At 38.9% G+C, this 18413-nt stretch overlaps 1 protein-coding gene across 1 annotated transcript in view; it reads left to right on the top strand.

Annotated features, from left to right (window-relative positions):
• The first annotated feature begins 6263 nt into the window (after positions 1–6263).
• LOC139936009 (glutamate receptor 2-like) overlaps positions 6264–18413 on the top strand; it is a 34627-nt gene continuing 22477 nt past the window's right edge. The window contains exons 1-6 of the mRNA XM_071930705.1: positions 6264–6371; positions 8922–9092; positions 14449–14563; positions 15420–15559; positions 17470–17648; positions 18226–18279. Of these exons, the coding sequence (XP_071786806.1) occupies positions 6275–6371; positions 8922–9092; positions 14449–14563; positions 15420–15559; positions 17470–17648; positions 18226–18279 (756 nt within the window). The 5' untranslated portion in view covers positions 6264–6274. The remainder of the gene's footprint in view (positions 6372–8921; positions 9093–14448; positions 14564–15419; positions 15560–17469; positions 17649–18225; positions 18280–18413) is intronic.

Below are 18413 nucleotides of genomic sequence, written 5' to 3'. Positions count from 1 at the left end.
AACATTTTTTTTCGAAACGTACAAACTCACGACCAGGACTTGCATCTACTTTCAGAATGTGTGTTCGATGTTCGATCGAGGCAAAGTCTGCCTCGATTGACGTCATAAAATGTTCATTAGCATATACTGTGATGTTTGAAGAAAAGAAAAAATCTGTTTCCAGGTGACTTTAACAAAACAACAAAGATTGCTTAGGTATAAGACAAGGCAGTGAGAATTTTAAAATAATTATGAAATATTACAGACATCTATAACGAAGTTGACGCAGAACTTGTGTAATGATTGGAAAGCAAATGTGGCTATGGAATATAATATGAAAGTCAAATAAAATTAACAAAACAACAAAGATGGCCGAGGTACAAGACAAGGTGGTGAGAATTTTAAAATATTTATGAAATATTACAGGCAACTATAGTGAAGTTGACGCAGAACTTGTGTAATTTAGCTATGTGTTCATGTTTATACGGGCTTTCATTTCAATCGAATGAATTACAGTGATCTGTTGGGTCTTTCAATCCTGTTTCCTCCAATTTGACACCTCAGATAGGAACATTTTATTGACAACTTATGGTACGAATTTTATACCCGAAGAGCTAACAGATTGAAACAATTGTGTTTCTGTGTTCAAAGACCACCAACAGTAAACTTTGGCACGGATTTTGTTTTTCGACAGTTTTAAAAAGTGCCTTAACCTGGAGGAAGCAAATTCATTCATGACCTAGACTGGACAATTCCATCTTGAGATGGGGGGGGGGTAGACTTGATTCAAGTCCCATTCTCGTATGAGGGGTACCTAAGCATATACCCCAACTTACTTTAAAACAACACGCACCACACACAGTACATTGCGCGCTCGCCGTCAAAATGTGGTCCCGAGATCGAAAAGCATGCGGAACAGGTTTTTGAATACAGAGCATCATGGTGTGGGGATGGCACGGGATTGTGACTTGAGTCAAGTCTAGGGAAGGGGGGGGGGGGGTGTCCCAGAGTCGCGCTTTCTGTGAGTCATAGAGGGCGGACTTGACGTTTTGCATTCACATGATTCAGTGCAATATTCCTTGACAAAATACAGATCCACACAGATCAAACCCTCGGTCAAGTGGAGCCATTTGATCTTGTAACAATTGAATACAATGTAAATAAAGAATACCAAGGCTAAAAATCATCTTAGACAACAGCTGGGCTCGTGAAGAAAGCATTTAGATATATACAAATTATTTGTAACATAGTATTCATGTTGTTGTGGAGGTAATTGTTGAATTATTCGAGCGTTAACTGGGAATGATATATACACCCACAATGAGTTTAAAGTTTAGGTGTCTTTCGGGCCGGAATTGGTGTCGTGATTAAGCTCATAATAGTGTGATAGATTGTCTACATTTAAAGACAATGGACACTACTGGTTACTACTCAAACTAAGAGTTATATGGTTTATATTGGTAACGTAAGAAAAACGTACTTGGTAACGAGCAACGTAGTTTTTTGAGAAGGAGGTAATTTCTCACTCAATATAGGACTTAACAGTAAGCCTTTTATTATAAGCCTCTGAAGGCACACAAAGTCATGCAACAACTAGGGTGGTTTTTGTTTCATTATGAACATTATTTTGAGCCAAGATTTTCAGAGGGTTGTTATGGTATGCACAAGTTAGAACACACCAAGTGAGAATACTGGCTTTTGACTATTACCCGAGTTGTGTCCAGTGTGACTTTAAAACAACATTATGGAAATTCGTTTTCCACTGGCAAATGGGTAAAAAAAGAAATGTGCATTCTAGTAAAGTAATTATTATACAATAAGTAAGCATACTGTACAACGAACAGTAAAATACTGGTAATACAACATAAAAATACGAGATAATGTACGGAAAATTACTTCGAGTATTATTAACAATGGTCCCTGTGATTTAACATAACTGTATTTTTGACGTGTCCTGTGATTGTCTGTAATAAAGTACTCATGAGACTTTGCTGTTTGTTTTATTTCCGTGTAATTGCTGGTTTCAATAGATTTTTGTTTTAAAAACAGAGTTCCCCCACCCCATGAAAACAAAACATGTTATATAATGATTCTATTAATATTGATCAATGAATAAGCAGCGAAGAGTTGTTATTTTCGAGAAAGAGGTATGTTTGACTCAACAAGTTTAAATCAAAAACAGATGGTTGACACCTTTGTAATGGTCATCTTAAGAACTGTTCTAGATAACAAGTGTCTGTTTTTTCTCTTCCACTATGTTCAAGCAGCTTCGATAACCATAAGACCATATGCATTGACGTCATCCAGCGGCCATCTTAGTGGAAAAAGGCATAGAGTTTTATATATAACTCTATGAAAAACGGTGACTAAACACTCGAAACACACAGATTTGTACGCGCGGCGCACAGGGTTGGCCAATGAACAACCTTCTTTGACCTCTAGGTGAGGGCGCCCTACTGAATTGACGTCATGTGCATAAGGTCTAAAGTAAGTTTTATGCAAATGTTGGGATACACTAATTAGAATACTGTCTTTGGCGATTGCCACAATAATACACTACCTCTAAAGGTAGGGCCATATCATGATAAACAGGCAAATCTTAATGAACTTACGGCACGAACAAACTTAACTTAAGTTGCAATTGCTGATAGTATAAACTATTTTGAAAACGGACTCCTTTATAGAAGAAATGTAGTTTGGATAACTTTCCTCCTCAAGAGACGCTGGGAAACGATTCATGCATGAATCTTTTTTTTTTCAACATTCTTAGGATTGTAGTCTGGCAAGTTTTGCTGCAAGAGATGCACCCACTGTCACCTAACTAGAATTAAATGGATGCCGTGTTAAAGGCAGTGGACACTATTGTTGATTACTCAAAATAATGGTTGGCACACAACCTTACTTGCGGTAACGAGTAACAGGGAGAGGTTGGTGGGATAAAACATTGTGAGAAACGGCTCCCTCTGAAGTGGAGTAGTTTTCGAGAAAGAAGCAGTTTCCACGAATTTGATTTCGATACCTCAGATTCAGAACTTGAGGTCTCGAAATCAACCATCTAAACGCACACAACTCCGTATGACGAGGGTTTTTTCTTTCATAATTATCTCGCAACTCCGACTACCAATTGAGCTAAAATTTTCAAAGGTTTGTTATTTTATGCATATGTTGAGACACACCAAGTGAGAAGACTGGTTTTTCATAATTACCAATGGAGCCACTGGCTTTACGGTTAACATACTGTGACATTTTGGTGCTGTTTTCTCAGGAAGAAGACACTGTTTTTCACTTAAACTGTTATTGTTGTAAACTTAACTGCGCCAATAAAGTATCTAAACACTTACAAATGGTCAGATTTATCGGAACCTGAAATAGTATACAAAAAAATAATTATTCATTTCTATTCACCGTTAACTTCTGCACATTTTGACACATCTTGTGTTGCGCTACGATGTTGTTGGGTGGATTTATGGGCACTTGAGTGGCTTAAGGTCGAATTTCAAAAGTTGCAAAAGCCCCTATTCACCCCAATTCCAGAAGGGAACTCGCACAAGCACCACACACAGACAAAATCAAAAGACACAAACTCGTTTCGTTTACTTGACCATGAAATTTATTGCCGTATCTTTAACTTTAAAACTGCTGATATCCTGTCCTCAGTTCTTAGTGTGTCCTCCATCACTGTCCTGAACGCCAAGGAGTCGTCTTCTCATACTCCCAATGAGACCTCTGATCTGTACCTGGTCAATCCCCTGCCATTTCCTGATCAGGTTGCGTCGCAATCCCTCGAGAGTGGTGTCAGGCTTTATGGACTTGTTCACTTTCTTCTGCTGCAGAAGTCACCCTCGGACGGCCACTCCTTGACAGGTTGTCCCCATTTCCCTGAGCTTGGTACACTGTAGCCATTTCATCATTTACTGACCGTCGCTGGTGACGTTGTAACCATGAGCTGCAGCTCGCATCGACGTACCGGCTTCTATCAAACCAACGATCCGTCCTCTTTCCTGTTTGGTCATTTGAGCCATCTTTCCTGTTATCTTGAACCACCTTTCCCTATCTCATCATAATCAGGGATTCTGGCTCTTAACCCATATTGTTGTATGCCTCCCATCTTTGACCCCTTTGCTTGGTTACTGACAATTATTGCTGATGTTCATCACAACCGATTTATCAAACAAGCGACCAAAAAAATCGTTTATAAAAGGTGGGCAAAAGAAACGCTGATCTTACTCGTCACAATACAACGATTTAGCTTGAATAGAATTTTACAACTTTTGAAATTCGACCTTAAGCCACTCAAGTGTCCATAAATCCACTAAACAACATCGTAGCGCAACACAAGATGTGTCAAAATGTGCAGAAATTAACGGTGACTTGAAATGAATAATTATTTTTTGGCATACTATTTCAGGTTCCGATATATCTGACAATTTGCAAGTGTTTAGATACTTTATTGGCGCAGTTTATATTATTTGCCTAAAACTAAGCATTATGTTGACAAAAGCAAATCTATGACACTACCTTGAGGTAATCTGTCAGCAGACTTTAAAGACAAACAGTATTTTACAGCGACTGCTCAAAAAACATTGTCTAAACTTGTCATCCTTTTTTGGTGCTTCACCAGACATTATCATCAATTCTCCAAATAAAAAGGGTAATGAAATGAAAAAAATTATGTTGAAGACCGTCATTGCATCGGCCATTATTATTGCGCGTGGAGGCAATTTCCGTAGTAAGTGAAGCGTGTCGGTGTAACGGCAGGTAATCAGTGAGATGACTTCACACCTTGAGTGGACAACTTTGAATGTTGGCGCTAAAACGTGATGATTGATTTCCCGCCATTAAAATGTCCGTCAGGAATTCAGGTATGCGCATAACACAAAATTGTGGTTCGTTATTTTCTACTGTGATTACATTTTATGCAATTGGTCTTCAGTATTGTTATCTGATTCTGAAGCTGAATTGTACTATAAAATTTACTTCCGCGGCATTAGAAACAACCCTCCAGATTATGGTGTGGGTGTCCCAGGGAATTCTGTCCGCTGGAGATTTGTGTCTCCCACAAGAAAATTAACATGGGCTGAAGGAAGATTGTTTAAAACAGGGCATTATAGGAAGACGTTTGTACAGTTTGCCATATGGAGGAGACATGATCTCCAAGCCAGGGGACATAATCTACTGCCACACCGGCGCATTATACTGCGACTTCAATATAACATCATAAAAAACCCTTTGGTGTAAGTGTTGATATTGGGGGGGGGGGAGGGGAGGGATAGTCTATATGTGACGACACCTTAGGTGCGTATTTAAACATCCAAGTTTTTGCGGTTTTCCAACCGAGCAATATACCCCCATTTTGTCAAGAACCCATATTTTGTAATAGTTAGGGTCCGATGCATGAAGCCGAATCACGTACTTATGAACGAAGTATAACTTTTGACTCGTGACCTGCTTCCTCTATGCTTCCACTGATCAAACTGCGTCTGCGGTGAGTAAATCTGTTTGTTCCATAGATGTATCCCCTCGTGGCAGTATTGCAGTTGGAGTAAATGACCAAAACTGAACTGGCCTTTGATTTTGACAGGTACGGGGTCATCTATTATCCCAAGACTAGGTCAGGCGAAACGGGCACTGTCATTACTGTAACCATTTTCTTTGATTCCTTTTTAAATCGAGATACCTCTAAAGTGGAGCGTATAGATTGTGATGCTTATGTACATTGTGAATTGGGACCTCATACCCCCCCCCCCCTAAAGTAACCACACAATCTGGAACTCTTCCACAGTCTCTCGTAACACTCTGACTTTCCCAACACCTCTCCTTAACTCCCCGGGGTGCCAGAGCTAATTTAACTGCAGAGCGCGCGCATCTACAACACCGTGTAGCCCCTAGTGCGATGCCGGGCCCGAGAGGCGTTCATGCTTACAGTGTCGGCAAAGCCTGCCATCCGCTCCGCATTACTGGCCAAATTGCACTCTGAATTATAAATGATGTAGATCCTCTACCCATCGTGATTTCCGAGACATTAAATACTAAACCTCATGGGCCGAAAGCGCGAAAAGTTTTCTCCGGTCCCTCAAGCAGTCGACGGCGACGAGAGTGCCATGTAGCTTTACCTTCATCATTCAAAAACGCATCTTCGTGGGACTTATGTCAGGTCCGCAATTCAGAGCGATACGACGTTTTGAGACTAATACAGCCCGTGCAACATTCGCTTTGACAACGGGTACATTCATCCCAACCGCTTTGTACACATTGAACGAACTTACCAAGTTTACGTCTACTCAAGATAGCAACTATGGAACTCTCTTCTGTTGTGCACGGAGTATTTATGCTGGAACTGGCCGTCTTCCTTGTATTTCCGACAAGCGAGGCTGTTGAATTCTACAGTTTAGGTAATGTATACACAAGCCTTGCCATCTTATACCATCACAACTTATTTTGTGAACCTATGTAGTGGATATCTCTACTCTCGCTCAACCTCGTCCCCACGTAAGGTCAGTTGTTTTAGTAATTGATTACTGCAGCAGTGAACTTTGTAAACTTCCTTACGCAACCGTATGTGCTTTTATTGAATGTTGATTATTGTCATCGTCCATTTTCCAATAATATGGGTGCTAGGATATAACATTATGGTTTTAGCTCCTTAACTTTGGTAATCCGTACATGTTGTAATATTTTGAAAGCATTCGACGATTCTTTGACTGGTTTATCTTGTTTGCATCATCCCTAAATGTAAACATCGTGCCGATACATAGCCCTTGGTTCAGCTCCTACTTCAACTTTGGTATCCGTACCTTTTTGTAAAAGCAATCGAAGATTATTTTACTGATGTTTCCATCTTGAATCATCTCTAAATCCAATGATCTCTTTATGAGTGGCAGCATATAGACTACGATTTGGCTCATAGTCTGTTCGACTTTGGCATCTGCTGCTTTTTTACGTAAGGCTGCAACTTTGAGCAACTTTAGCTTATAAATTAAAATAACCTTTCAAATTGATTGGGTATTAAGGCTACTAAAGACATACGCTATTGACAAACGAACACTCTTCAATGATGTTAAAATCATCTGTAGGTTTTCATGGCGCTCCCCTCTTTCGGGCCCCAGAGGCGAATGATACGCTGTTGCGTGATCATAATAATACTCCCCAACGCAATTAACATATATTTACCCGGTAGCTTTTGACGGCGTTAAGGTTTCGTTTCTCCTCATTGTAACCATGAATTATTCTTAAAGACACCGTACATTATTGGTAGATGTCAAAGACCAGTCTTCTCAATTAGTGTATATCAGATTATGCCTTAAATAACAAACCTGTGAAAATTGAGCTCAATTGGTCGTCGAAGTTGCGAGATAATAATGAAAGAAAAAAACGCCTTTGTCACACGAATTTGTGTGCTTTTAGATGGTTGAGTTCGAGACCTCAAATTCAATCCGAGGTCTCGAAATCAAATTCGTGGAAAATTACTTCTTTCTCGAAAACTATGTCACTTCAGAGGGAGCCGTTTCAAATTTCAACAGGTTTGTTATTTTATGCATATGTTTAGATACACCAAGTGAGAAGACTGGTCTTTGACAATTTCCAATTTTGTCCAGTGAAAGAAAAAACGCCCTTGTCACACGAATTTGTGTGCTTTTAGATGGTTGAGTTCGAGACCTCAAATTCAATCCGAGGTCTCGAAATCAAATTCGTGGAAAATTACTTCTTTCTCGAAAACTATGTCACTTCAGAGGGAGCCGTTTCAAACTTCCACAGGTTTGTTATTTTATGCATATGTTTAGATACACCAAGTGAGAAGACTGGTCTTTGACAATTACCAATTTTGTCCAGTGTCTTTAAATATTATGTAGCACTACAAGTATGTATAGTTCCCTGGATAAGCCAGTCACTCATAGGACCTTTTCGAAACGACGGCTTCGGCTTTGGATTCGGCTTCAGGATAGCTTGGCCCCAATTTGACAATGAATATTTTTGACAATTGCGCGTGCTGTCCGCACATACTGCACATGGCTTCAGACGTGAGAACGGAGCCTGATGCCGAATCCGAAGCCACAGCCGTGGTTTCCAAACGGCCCATAGTATAATAATAACAATACTAATAAGACATTTGTATAGCGCCTAATGCAAAAAGCCTCTATGCGCATGAGCATAAAGAGAACAATAAAATAAACAATGAGAGAAAGATACAAAATACAAATAAGCAAATTACAAAAATGCAGCTTTAAACAAATGAGTTTTCAACAGGGACTTAAAACATTGTAAAGAATTAGCTTGGCGAATATGCACAGGAAGACTATTCTAAAGAAACGGTGTTGCGTAAGAAAAAGATCTGAGGGCATAAGAGAGCTATATCTAAAGAAACGGTGTTGCGTAAGAAAAAGATCTGAGGGCATAAAAAATGGAAGGAACTCTAGAAGCAGAAAGAAATGACTGATGAGATGATCGTTAAGTCCGAGTAGGGGAACAATGATGAACAAGTTCAGATAAATAAGCAGGAGATTGATATGTTTGAGCCTTGAAAGTTAACATAAGAATGTTGTTAACTGTTCTAAACTTAAATAAGAGCCAATATTAGTACATGTGTAATATGGTGGGAACGAGGCAGGCAAGAAACGAGGCGAGCCGCAGAAAAACAGAGGAACCAGACTACTTCTAACTATTTCGGCGTTCGATATGGGGTATGGTGGCACCCCTTCTCCCCTATTGTGTCTTAATTGCCGAGCGGAATCCCAGGAACTTCAGAGAAGATTTGACAAAGCTAGGATTTGTAACGCTCAAAAGAAAACAAACGGAGTAGCCTGTACAATTCTCGTCTGATCCCTTGTTTCTGTACTGAGAATCAGCACAAGTAAAGCCAACGAACACAAGATACATGACATTAACAATGGTGCTTTATTCTGGTTTACTATTTCGATCATTCCCTGTGTGGTTTTCCTCCCTAGGTGGTATATTCGACGATGGCCCACCTCCCAATCCAGAACGTATGATATTCGTCCAGTCGTCCATACGTAATAACATAAGGAGTAACTCGTCCTCGTCATCTCGTCCTTTCCACGCTGCTGCACGACTGCAGCATACCAAGCTTGAGAACAATGCTGCGGTCCTCCGAAAAAGTAGGTGCAACCAATAATTGTGCTACTTTTACTCATGCATGAAATTTGTCCCAATGTCCAATATCGATGTGCAATGTAGACATTTACTCTACAAACCTACGTGAATGTCCACTGTCCAATATCGATGTACAAGGTAGACATTCATTCTACAAACCTACGTGGATGTCGAATGTTCAATATCGATGTGCAATGTAGACATTCACTGGTACAAGCCTACGTGAATGAATGTCCAATATCGATGTACAAGGTAGAGATTCACTGTACAAACCTACGTGAGTGTCGAATGTCCAATATCAATGTACAAGGTAGACATTCACTGTACATACCTACGTGAATGTCCAACATCAAATGTCGATGTGCAAGGTAGACATTCACTGTACAAACCTACGTGAATGTCCAATATCAAATATCGATGTGCAAGGTAGACATTCACTGTACAAACCTACGGGAATGTCGAATGTCCAATGTCGATGTGCAAGATAGACATTCACTGTACAAACCTACGTGAATGTCCACTATCCAATATTGATGTGCAAGGTAGATATTCACTGAGAAAAAACCTACGTGAATGTCCAACGTCCAATATCGAAAAAGGGACATTGGCATTCACTGTATAAACGTATTTGAATGTCCAATGGCCTATATCAAACTAACTGTAAAGTTATCTCAATGACAGTACATTGACGTGAATGTCCAATATCCAATATGTAACTAGATTCATTGTCACTATTGATCTACCCATTCACTTCTTGCGGGTTTTGTTAAAGACACTATTGGTAATTATCAAAGACCAGTCTTCTCATCACTTGGTGTATCTCAAAATATGCATCAAATAATAAGCCTGGGAAAATTTGAGCTCAATTGGTCGGCGAAGTTGCGAGATGATAATGAACACGAAGCTGTTTGCTTTCAGATGATTTTGGAACCTCAAATTAATTTGAGGTCTCGAAATCAAATTCGTGGAAAATAACTTCCTCGGGAGCCGTTTCTCACAATGTTTTGTACTATCAACAGCTCCCCATTACTCGTTGCCATTAAAGTTTTAATGCTAACAATTATTTTGAGTAGTTTACCAATGTCCACTGCCTTTACCACACTAAAGGTAAGTCTTCATGTGCTGCACCACATCAGTGTTAATATTCAAGACTATTATGCTAGCACGTTGGTGTTGTTGTAACACCACAGACTTGCGCAACTAAACAATTACCGCATAGTATACTACAAGCATTTGTTTGTTTTGAAACTAAACACTTCGTAGAGTCACCAGGCAATGTGATAATTTATACTCCACACGACCCAAATAAATTAAGCAAAACCACCACAATAACCAAAACAAAATCAACCGCGTTCTCCTGCCAAAATAACTCCAGTTCACAACGCAAGCCACATTGCGTTAACAAATGAACGAAAACTGTAGAAAAAATAGCTTTATCTCAGCAAGTTTAATTCCAAAAAGATCTCTTTGATGTTTTCCACAATAACAAAGTCGCAAAGTGACGAAGGGTGGACAGTTTACTCAGCTCGTACTGTGCTGCTATCAAGTTTCATCCATTCTTATTTTTAGTGTAACTTAATGATTGTGCTTCATGTAAAATTTATACAAGCGAGCGCATAACCTTTACGGAGACTCCCATGATCTTGGACACTTTATCTCAAGACTGGCAAACCTGACCTTTATTTGTTCATAAACTCAGGGCTGACTTTGTTTTCAACCAAAAATGTATTGCTTACTATTAAGTACTACATCAATGATTAAACCGATACTATTTAACCCAAAATGGAGCCTGACTGTTTCCCAGTCTTGAGTTAAGCTAACTATTTACTAGGAGGAATAAAAACAAGACTAAAAACTAGATATTCAGTGTTTATTTCATCGGTAATTCAAAGTCTACCCCCTTAAAGACAGTGGACACTATTGGTAATTATTCAAAATAATTATTAGCACAAAACCTTTCTTGGTGACGACGAGTAATGGGAAGCTGTTGATAGTATAACACATTGTGAGAAACGGCTCCCTCTGAAGTGCCATAGTTTTCGAGAAAGAAGTAATTGTTCACGAATTTGATTTCGAGACCTCAGATGTTGAACTTGAGTTCTCGAAATCAACCATCTAAACGCACACAACTTCGTGTGACAAGGGTGTTTTTTTCTTTCGTGATTATCTCGCAAGTTCGGTGACCGATCGAGCTCAAATTTCCACAGGTATGTTATTTTATGCATATTGAGATACACCAACTGTGAAGGCTAGTCTTTGACAATTACCAGTAGTGTTCACTTTCTTTAAAGGGAAGGTATACGTTTGGTATTACTCAAAACAAATATTTTAACTGAAAGGGAAGGTACACTATTGGTAATTGTCAAAGACCAGTGTTCTCACCTGGTGTATCTCAACAAACGCATGCAATACCAAACCTGTGCAAATTGGAGCTCAATTGGTCATCGGAGAAAATAATGAATAAAAAAAAAAATGAATGTTGAAAAAAAAAAAAACACCTTTCAGATAGGAATATATAGTGGGTAGGATGTAAACAAATACAGCGTACTGCATATAAACGTACTTTAAAAAAACACCTTTCAGATAGGAATAAAGTGCTTCTAGCTAAAAGTCTTTTATTATTTTAGTGAGAAATTACCTCCATTTTAAAATCTAGGCTACTTCCGTGCGTCACGTGACCTATATAGTGGGTAGGATGTAAACAGACACAGCGTACTGCATATAAACGTACTTTAAAAAGACATGAGTACTGATGTCATTTTGGCTCAAAAAAAGACTAAAATCTCGATATCAGGGAAGAATATCCGGAGTTTGTAATATGAGACCTTACCGGTAACTGAATGCCAGTATGGGTAAACACAGTTCCGCCAATACAAATAGGAAATTCCAATTTTGTAGCTGTGTTTTTCTCTACCCACTAAAGGTCACGTGATCACATGTAAACTTTGGTAGCGCAATCGGTCTATTGACCTATGACTAAAGCATTAATGAAATCATTAATTTTGCCATTGACTTTCCAGGGGGTTCATCAATTTTGCATGAACATGCCTAACGAGGTGTGGCAGCGTTATTAAAACAGATTTGTTTTCAAAAGTTCGACACCAAACAGCCGTATGATTGGTCTTTGAACTCGGCAAGGTGGTTTTTAATTGTGTTTGAATAATTCAGTGTTGGTTTTCTATCCGATGAAATTGCGAATATTATTGACTAAAATATTTAATAAAAATGTTCCATGAAAAAATGTATGTCTTTGTTGCATAATCGCAGGCAATGTACATGTTTTGCGTGATCAACAATTTTTTGGGGTTAACCCGTTTTGTGAGTTAGAAAGAAAGTCCGTAGAACCATGCCATCATGTCATCGAAGAAAATATGTTACAGGATAGTTCTAGTATGAACTTATTATCAGTTAGCTTAAAGACCACTGTCAAACAATGTTGTTTTGTTTTTCGTCCTTGCAAATCTTGTTTTATAACTTAAACGAATTCAGGAAACAAAGAAGGGAAACCGAAGAAAAAATCAATAAATTTGTAGTTGTTTGCAACTATTGAAAGACATTATTAAAGAATCCCACAATCATAATGCCCCTTTAATATACTAGCAACTTGTCACACCTTTTCAAAAAATCATGATGTTAGATTCACCATAAAATTATAATCTAGCGAATGTTTTCCTTTCATGCTAATCGTAATCAGGCGTGTGAGTATATCCGAATAGATGACCCCAACTGCAGTTGAGTTTAACACCCCAGTGCGTCTGTCGACTCGTCTCTCTGCCGAGGTGACGCGGGGCCCTAAGCTCCGAAGCCCGGTGCCATCAATTACATATTCACGCTGCCATTCTCGGTCGACCGAGACACGAAGCTATAATGTTCTCTGAGAACTGAATACTTTTTGTTTTTGAGAGAGGGCAAGGAAATTAGGAGTCAGTGCGGTCCTCGATGTATCATGTCCCTGCTGAGAGATAACCGTGTGGGTTTCACGTCTTTTACGATAGACTGGCTGTACGGGATCATTTAATTACAGCTCATGATAATTTCAAATTAGTGATTCGAGATGTTTCTTAGCATGTCACAAATTCCTCATGAAAACAATTAAACATATATAGGCGAGAACTACTCACATTTCAGAACTGTTGTCCTTCTAGTTCATTTTGATGTAAAGAATAATCTGCTCTTTGGACAATTTCGCTTTCCTAAAGCATTAGGTTGATAAGTAGTATTTGCAGGTTATAGCCAGTTATATGACGTTACAAGCCACGTTAGAACGTCTACCCCATTTCTGCTAAGCTCTTTTGTTGTATTGAGCACACAGTTTCCTGGTTTGTGTTAAAGACGACGCTAACCGTTGATTCCTCTGTACTTAGTGGTTATAACCCTTGAAATTGTGTTAATGAACACAAGCGCAAATTCAAAGTTGTTTTCGTGCCGTGCTCTAACTTAAGTCCGCGTTTCACAATAAAACTCACATAGCAACTAGTTTTGGGTCCAATATAAACTGCGTCATTTTGTTTTTAATGTAGCTGTAAGGTTTTGTTTTTAATAATCTTAAAAACATGTTTTATCGAATTGTGTGCTCTACATGTCAAAGCAATGTCTGGGTAAATTCAAACTTATTTCTTTGCTTAATTGTTATAGATTTGTTCATCTCTCATTGACAATTATTAAACCGATTTTGTACACGAATGATTCTGGCAGAGTTTTGTCCTGCCCCTTCCAACAAAATCACTGTCCCTTGATGATTGACCCCCCCCCCCTTTGAACGTGTGGTCTGGTCCAGCTTAGAATATCATGGCATATGAGCTCACCAGTGTGTACGATGTGGTTAAAACAATGGAAATGTCACCAACTGTTGACAATGTGCCTCTTTTGTGGGCTATTATGAAACCAACACTTAAAGACATTGGACACTATTGGTAATTGTCAAAGACCAGTCTTCTCACTTGGTGTGTCTCAACATATGCATAAAATAACAAACCTGTGAAAATTTGAGCTCGATTGGTCGTCGGAGTTGCGAGATAAATGAAAGAAGAAAAAAAACCTTGTCACATGAAGTTGTGTGCGTTCATATGCTTGATTTCGAGACCTCAAGTTCTAAACTTGAAATCAAATTCGTGGAAAATTACTTCTTTCTCAAAAACTACGTCACTTCAGAGAAAGCTGTTTCTCACAATGTGTTATACTATCAACATCCCCCATTACTCGTAATCAAGAAATTTTTTATGATGATAAATATTTTAAGAAACTACCAATAGTGTCCACTGCCTTTAAATGGAATACATATCTAGTTGTGTTCAACATTTTGTACAGTTTGACTGAAGAATACATTAATCTGATTGACTTCTTTCTATTTTGTCCCTCTAGTGTGTGTGGTTCTAGCCTATAATGTATCACTGACCGTGGGTATGGTGGATTTCAATGTGGCCAACATGGTGGCGTCTACCAGCCAACAGATACAAGTCCCATTCATCACGCCAAGGTATTGAATCACGCTCAGCAAACTATTCCAGGATAAGTTGCGGGAAAGTTTATCCCCGAAGGGTAAATCATTGCGGAAAGGTTGTGAAAAGATTTTTTTTTCTTCAAAAATTAGATGTTTACCTCATAATTATAGAGCACCTTTTATCCGCAAGCTGTTGATGGTGATGGTTTCGGTGTTGTTTTATGTGTATTATACGAAGTGGCTGTACGGCTTGTAATATGCCTGATGTATCAATTACACTTTTTATAGTCGAATCAATGCATAACAATGGGTACAATTATACACCATCTTTAGTGTTGGCCAGAATAACGCAGTCAGGCTGGAACGGTATAATATTTAAGTACTAAAAACGTTCAACATACATTCAAGTCTGGCAGGATTGATTGAATTCCTAATGCTTTTCATTCTTAAAGACAGTGGACACTACTGGTAATTGTCAAAGACCAGTCTTCTCATCTGTATCTCAACATATGCATAAAACAACAAACCTGTGAAAGTTTGAGCTCAATGGGTCGTCGAAGTTTCGAGATATGAATGAAAGAAAAACCACCCTTGTCACATGGAGTTGTGTGCTTGATTTCGGGACCTCAAATTCTAAATTATGAGGTCTCGAAATCAAATTCGTGGAAAATTACTTCTTTCTCGAAAACTATGGCACTTCAGAGGGAGCCGTTTCTCGCAATGTGTTATACTATCAACCTCTCCCCATTACTCGTTACCAAATAATATTTCATTGTAATAATCATTTTCAGTAATTACCAATAGTGTCCACTGCTTTTAACCTATTATTATTTATTTATTTAATAATAATAAGGATAAATGTATATTTTTTTGCTATTCTTTGTACGGTCAGCTTCGCCTCCAAGGAGTCTTTTCCTGACATGGACTTTGATTATGTGATATCCATGAGACCTTCGTTGATTCAACCTTTATTGGATCTGCTGGAATACCACAAGTGGAAAGACTTTGCCTACATCTACGATGGACAACGAGGTATGGAAACTAAGCCGAGAGGTCGGGTAACATACAGACAATGGGAGAATGATGATGATGAAAACACGTTGAATGAAAAGTCGAGTTTAATTCTTACCGTCTCGTCACTGAAAATAAGTTTGCTGTCTTGTTATAAATGATGAACTAAATAGATGTTGAGTTTGCATCAGGACACTGTTAATAATTACTCAAAATAATTATTATCATAAAACCTTTCTTAATAACGAGTAATGGGGATAGGTGGATAGTATAAAACATTGTGAGAAACAGCTCCATCTGAAGTAAGGTAGTTTTCGAGAAAGAAGTACTTTTCCGCGAATTTAATTTCGAGACCTCAGATTTAGAATTTGAGGTCTCGAAATCAAGCATCTGAAAGCATCACACAACTTCGTGTGACCATGGTGCGACAACGGTGTTTTTCTTTCTTTCATTATTAGGGACTTTTCGTTTTCGACGACGAATGGTTCTGCGACGGTAAAGATGACACTTGGCGTCATCTGCGCATGCGCCGGCTTTGAGGACGGTTGTCCCTCAATTTCTATGACAGTACTTGGGATGAATATTCGTTGTGCTGAAAACAACGTTTAGCTGAACAACCGTCACAGAACCATCCGTCGTCTAAAACAAAAAGTCCCTACTATCTCACACTTCGACGACTGAGTGAGCTAGAATTTCTACAGGTCTGTTATGTTATGCATATGTTGAGATAGACCAACTGTGAAGACTTGTCTTTGACAGTTACCAATAGTGTCCAGTGTCTTTAAGACATCTGCTGTAACATGGTGAAGATCATTGTCTCGAATCCAACACGAAAAAAATGCCTGTGGATTTTCTTTACAGGACTTTACAGGTACTGTGTAAAAAGTGCTCTACAAACATCGGTGTATGGGTAAAACCATTTAATAGTTGACTTTTGATTTAGCTTTTCTGTTCGACTAGTTCCTTATCTTTATCCAATCTTTCTTTGTTCCACTTCTATGTTTAAAAAAAAAGTTCTATCTTTATATCTTTCTGGTTTCGTTTTTTACGAACTTAAGTAGGTTCCTTCCACCACCTCCCCAAGCCTCCAGACCCAGGGGCCCAAACGCCCACACAGCCCGGACCCCAAGCGTCCAAACGTCCCACGCCCCATACCCCGTTGAGTGCTCGTATTGAGTGACGTATCTTGTCTTCCTGAAGACGAGCAGAGTACACTGTTCGAAACGTCGAACTACAACATGGGAGATTTAATACCCGGTTGTACCCGCAAGTTACCATTTATTTATAGTAAAGTTATGCGCATAATTGTCCTTCGTGACAGGTTTACGGCGATCTGATTCCTTCAGGCAGATATTTCCCCATCATGGTTACAATGTTTCACCACCGAGAGGTTGCCTTGATCCCCTCCCGGGTATCCAAGCCCCCGCGCCCCAAAGCCCGCACGCCCCGTACCCCTAGCGTCCCAGCTCCCCCAACCCCATTGGGTACCAATCTTGTATGTTACACCTTATTTTTATTGTCAGTCATTACAGTATTACGGCGATATGATACCTTCATAAATAAATAATCATGCATGATACTTCAATATGGCTGTAATATTTCATCACCAAAAGGTTGCCTTGCCCCCTCTTGAAGCCGGCACGCCCCAATACCTAGCGTCAAAGTGCCCACATATTCCCCTGAGTGTCAAACTTAAGCTACTCCTTATTGATAATGTCTAAAACATCATACCTTTAAAGCTTTATGTTGATGCTTTCCCATCATGGCTACAATGTTGGACCATCAAGAGGTTGCCAGGATTCCCCTCCCCTGGTCTTCAGTCCCGGGGCTCAAAAGCCCGCACGCCCCTTCCACTAGCGTCCCAACTCCCCCATGCACCTTTGGGTACTAATCTTGTGTGCTACTCCTCTTCATATTGTCCATCATTACAGGTTTACGGCGATCTGATACCTTTATGCAGATGTTTCCTCAATACGGTTACAATGTGGTCTTTAAGAATCTCTTAAAGGATAGGAACATCACTGAGACGCTGAAGAGTATGGCTGAACTAGGAAATCATCTTGTTGTTTTCGACCTCAGCCTTGAAAACTCCGTCGAAGTTTTAAGAAAGGTACATACAGTTAGAGTGTTTTTTAGTTCCTTTTTTAGGACGTTCATAATTCACGATACGATTTGCTGTTAACAATTTCCACGCAGAAAACACGTAGGCCTATTCCCGGTGTGTTTAGATGGTATGAATAACAATAATTTTGCATTCAGGTATTCAGGTACACTGACTACTTTTCTGGAATGATGCTTTGCATAACATAGTTACCATTATTTAAGCAAGTAATTACTCATTAGTTAAAACCCTGCACGAATCCGTCGGTCACTTCTTGTGTGTTAATTTTTTAATAAGTCAATACTCCGCCATGTTTTTCTTTAAAAATTTAAACAAAATCAAAGTTCTCCAGTCATACATAGCTAAATAGCATGTCATTTGTCTTGTAACCATAAGAGGTTGTGTCCTATAAAATTCCAAACAAACACCAGCTCCAAAAATGTACTACGCGTTTGGGGTTTTTTTCGTGTTTTTTTTTTTTTTTTTTTTTTTTTTTTTTTATGTAGTGCCAATCGCTTGTCAAACACGTAAAATATCGTTCACTGCTTTTCAAAAATAATATTTGTTTTCTCCCAATCTTTTTCAGGCAAACGGACTTGGAATGGTGACTGCGTCCTATCACTACATATTCATGGACCTGGTAAATATATTTGTACATTTTTACGTTGGAAATGCAAAAAAAAGAAAAGAAATTGTCATTTAAATGTACTGTAGTGTAGTTGCGAAATAATAAACAATTGTCTCCAACGAAAAAAAAATCAAAATTGCCCTTCC

Source organism: Asterias amurensis, chromosome 4 (assembly GCF_032118995.1).
Source record: "Asterias amurensis chromosome 4, ASM3211899v1".
Classification (NCBI taxonomy): domain Eukaryota; kingdom Metazoa; phylum Echinodermata; class Asteroidea; order Forcipulatida; family Asteriidae; genus Asterias; species Asterias amurensis.
This window is presented reverse-complemented; position numbering and strand designations above follow the sequence as displayed.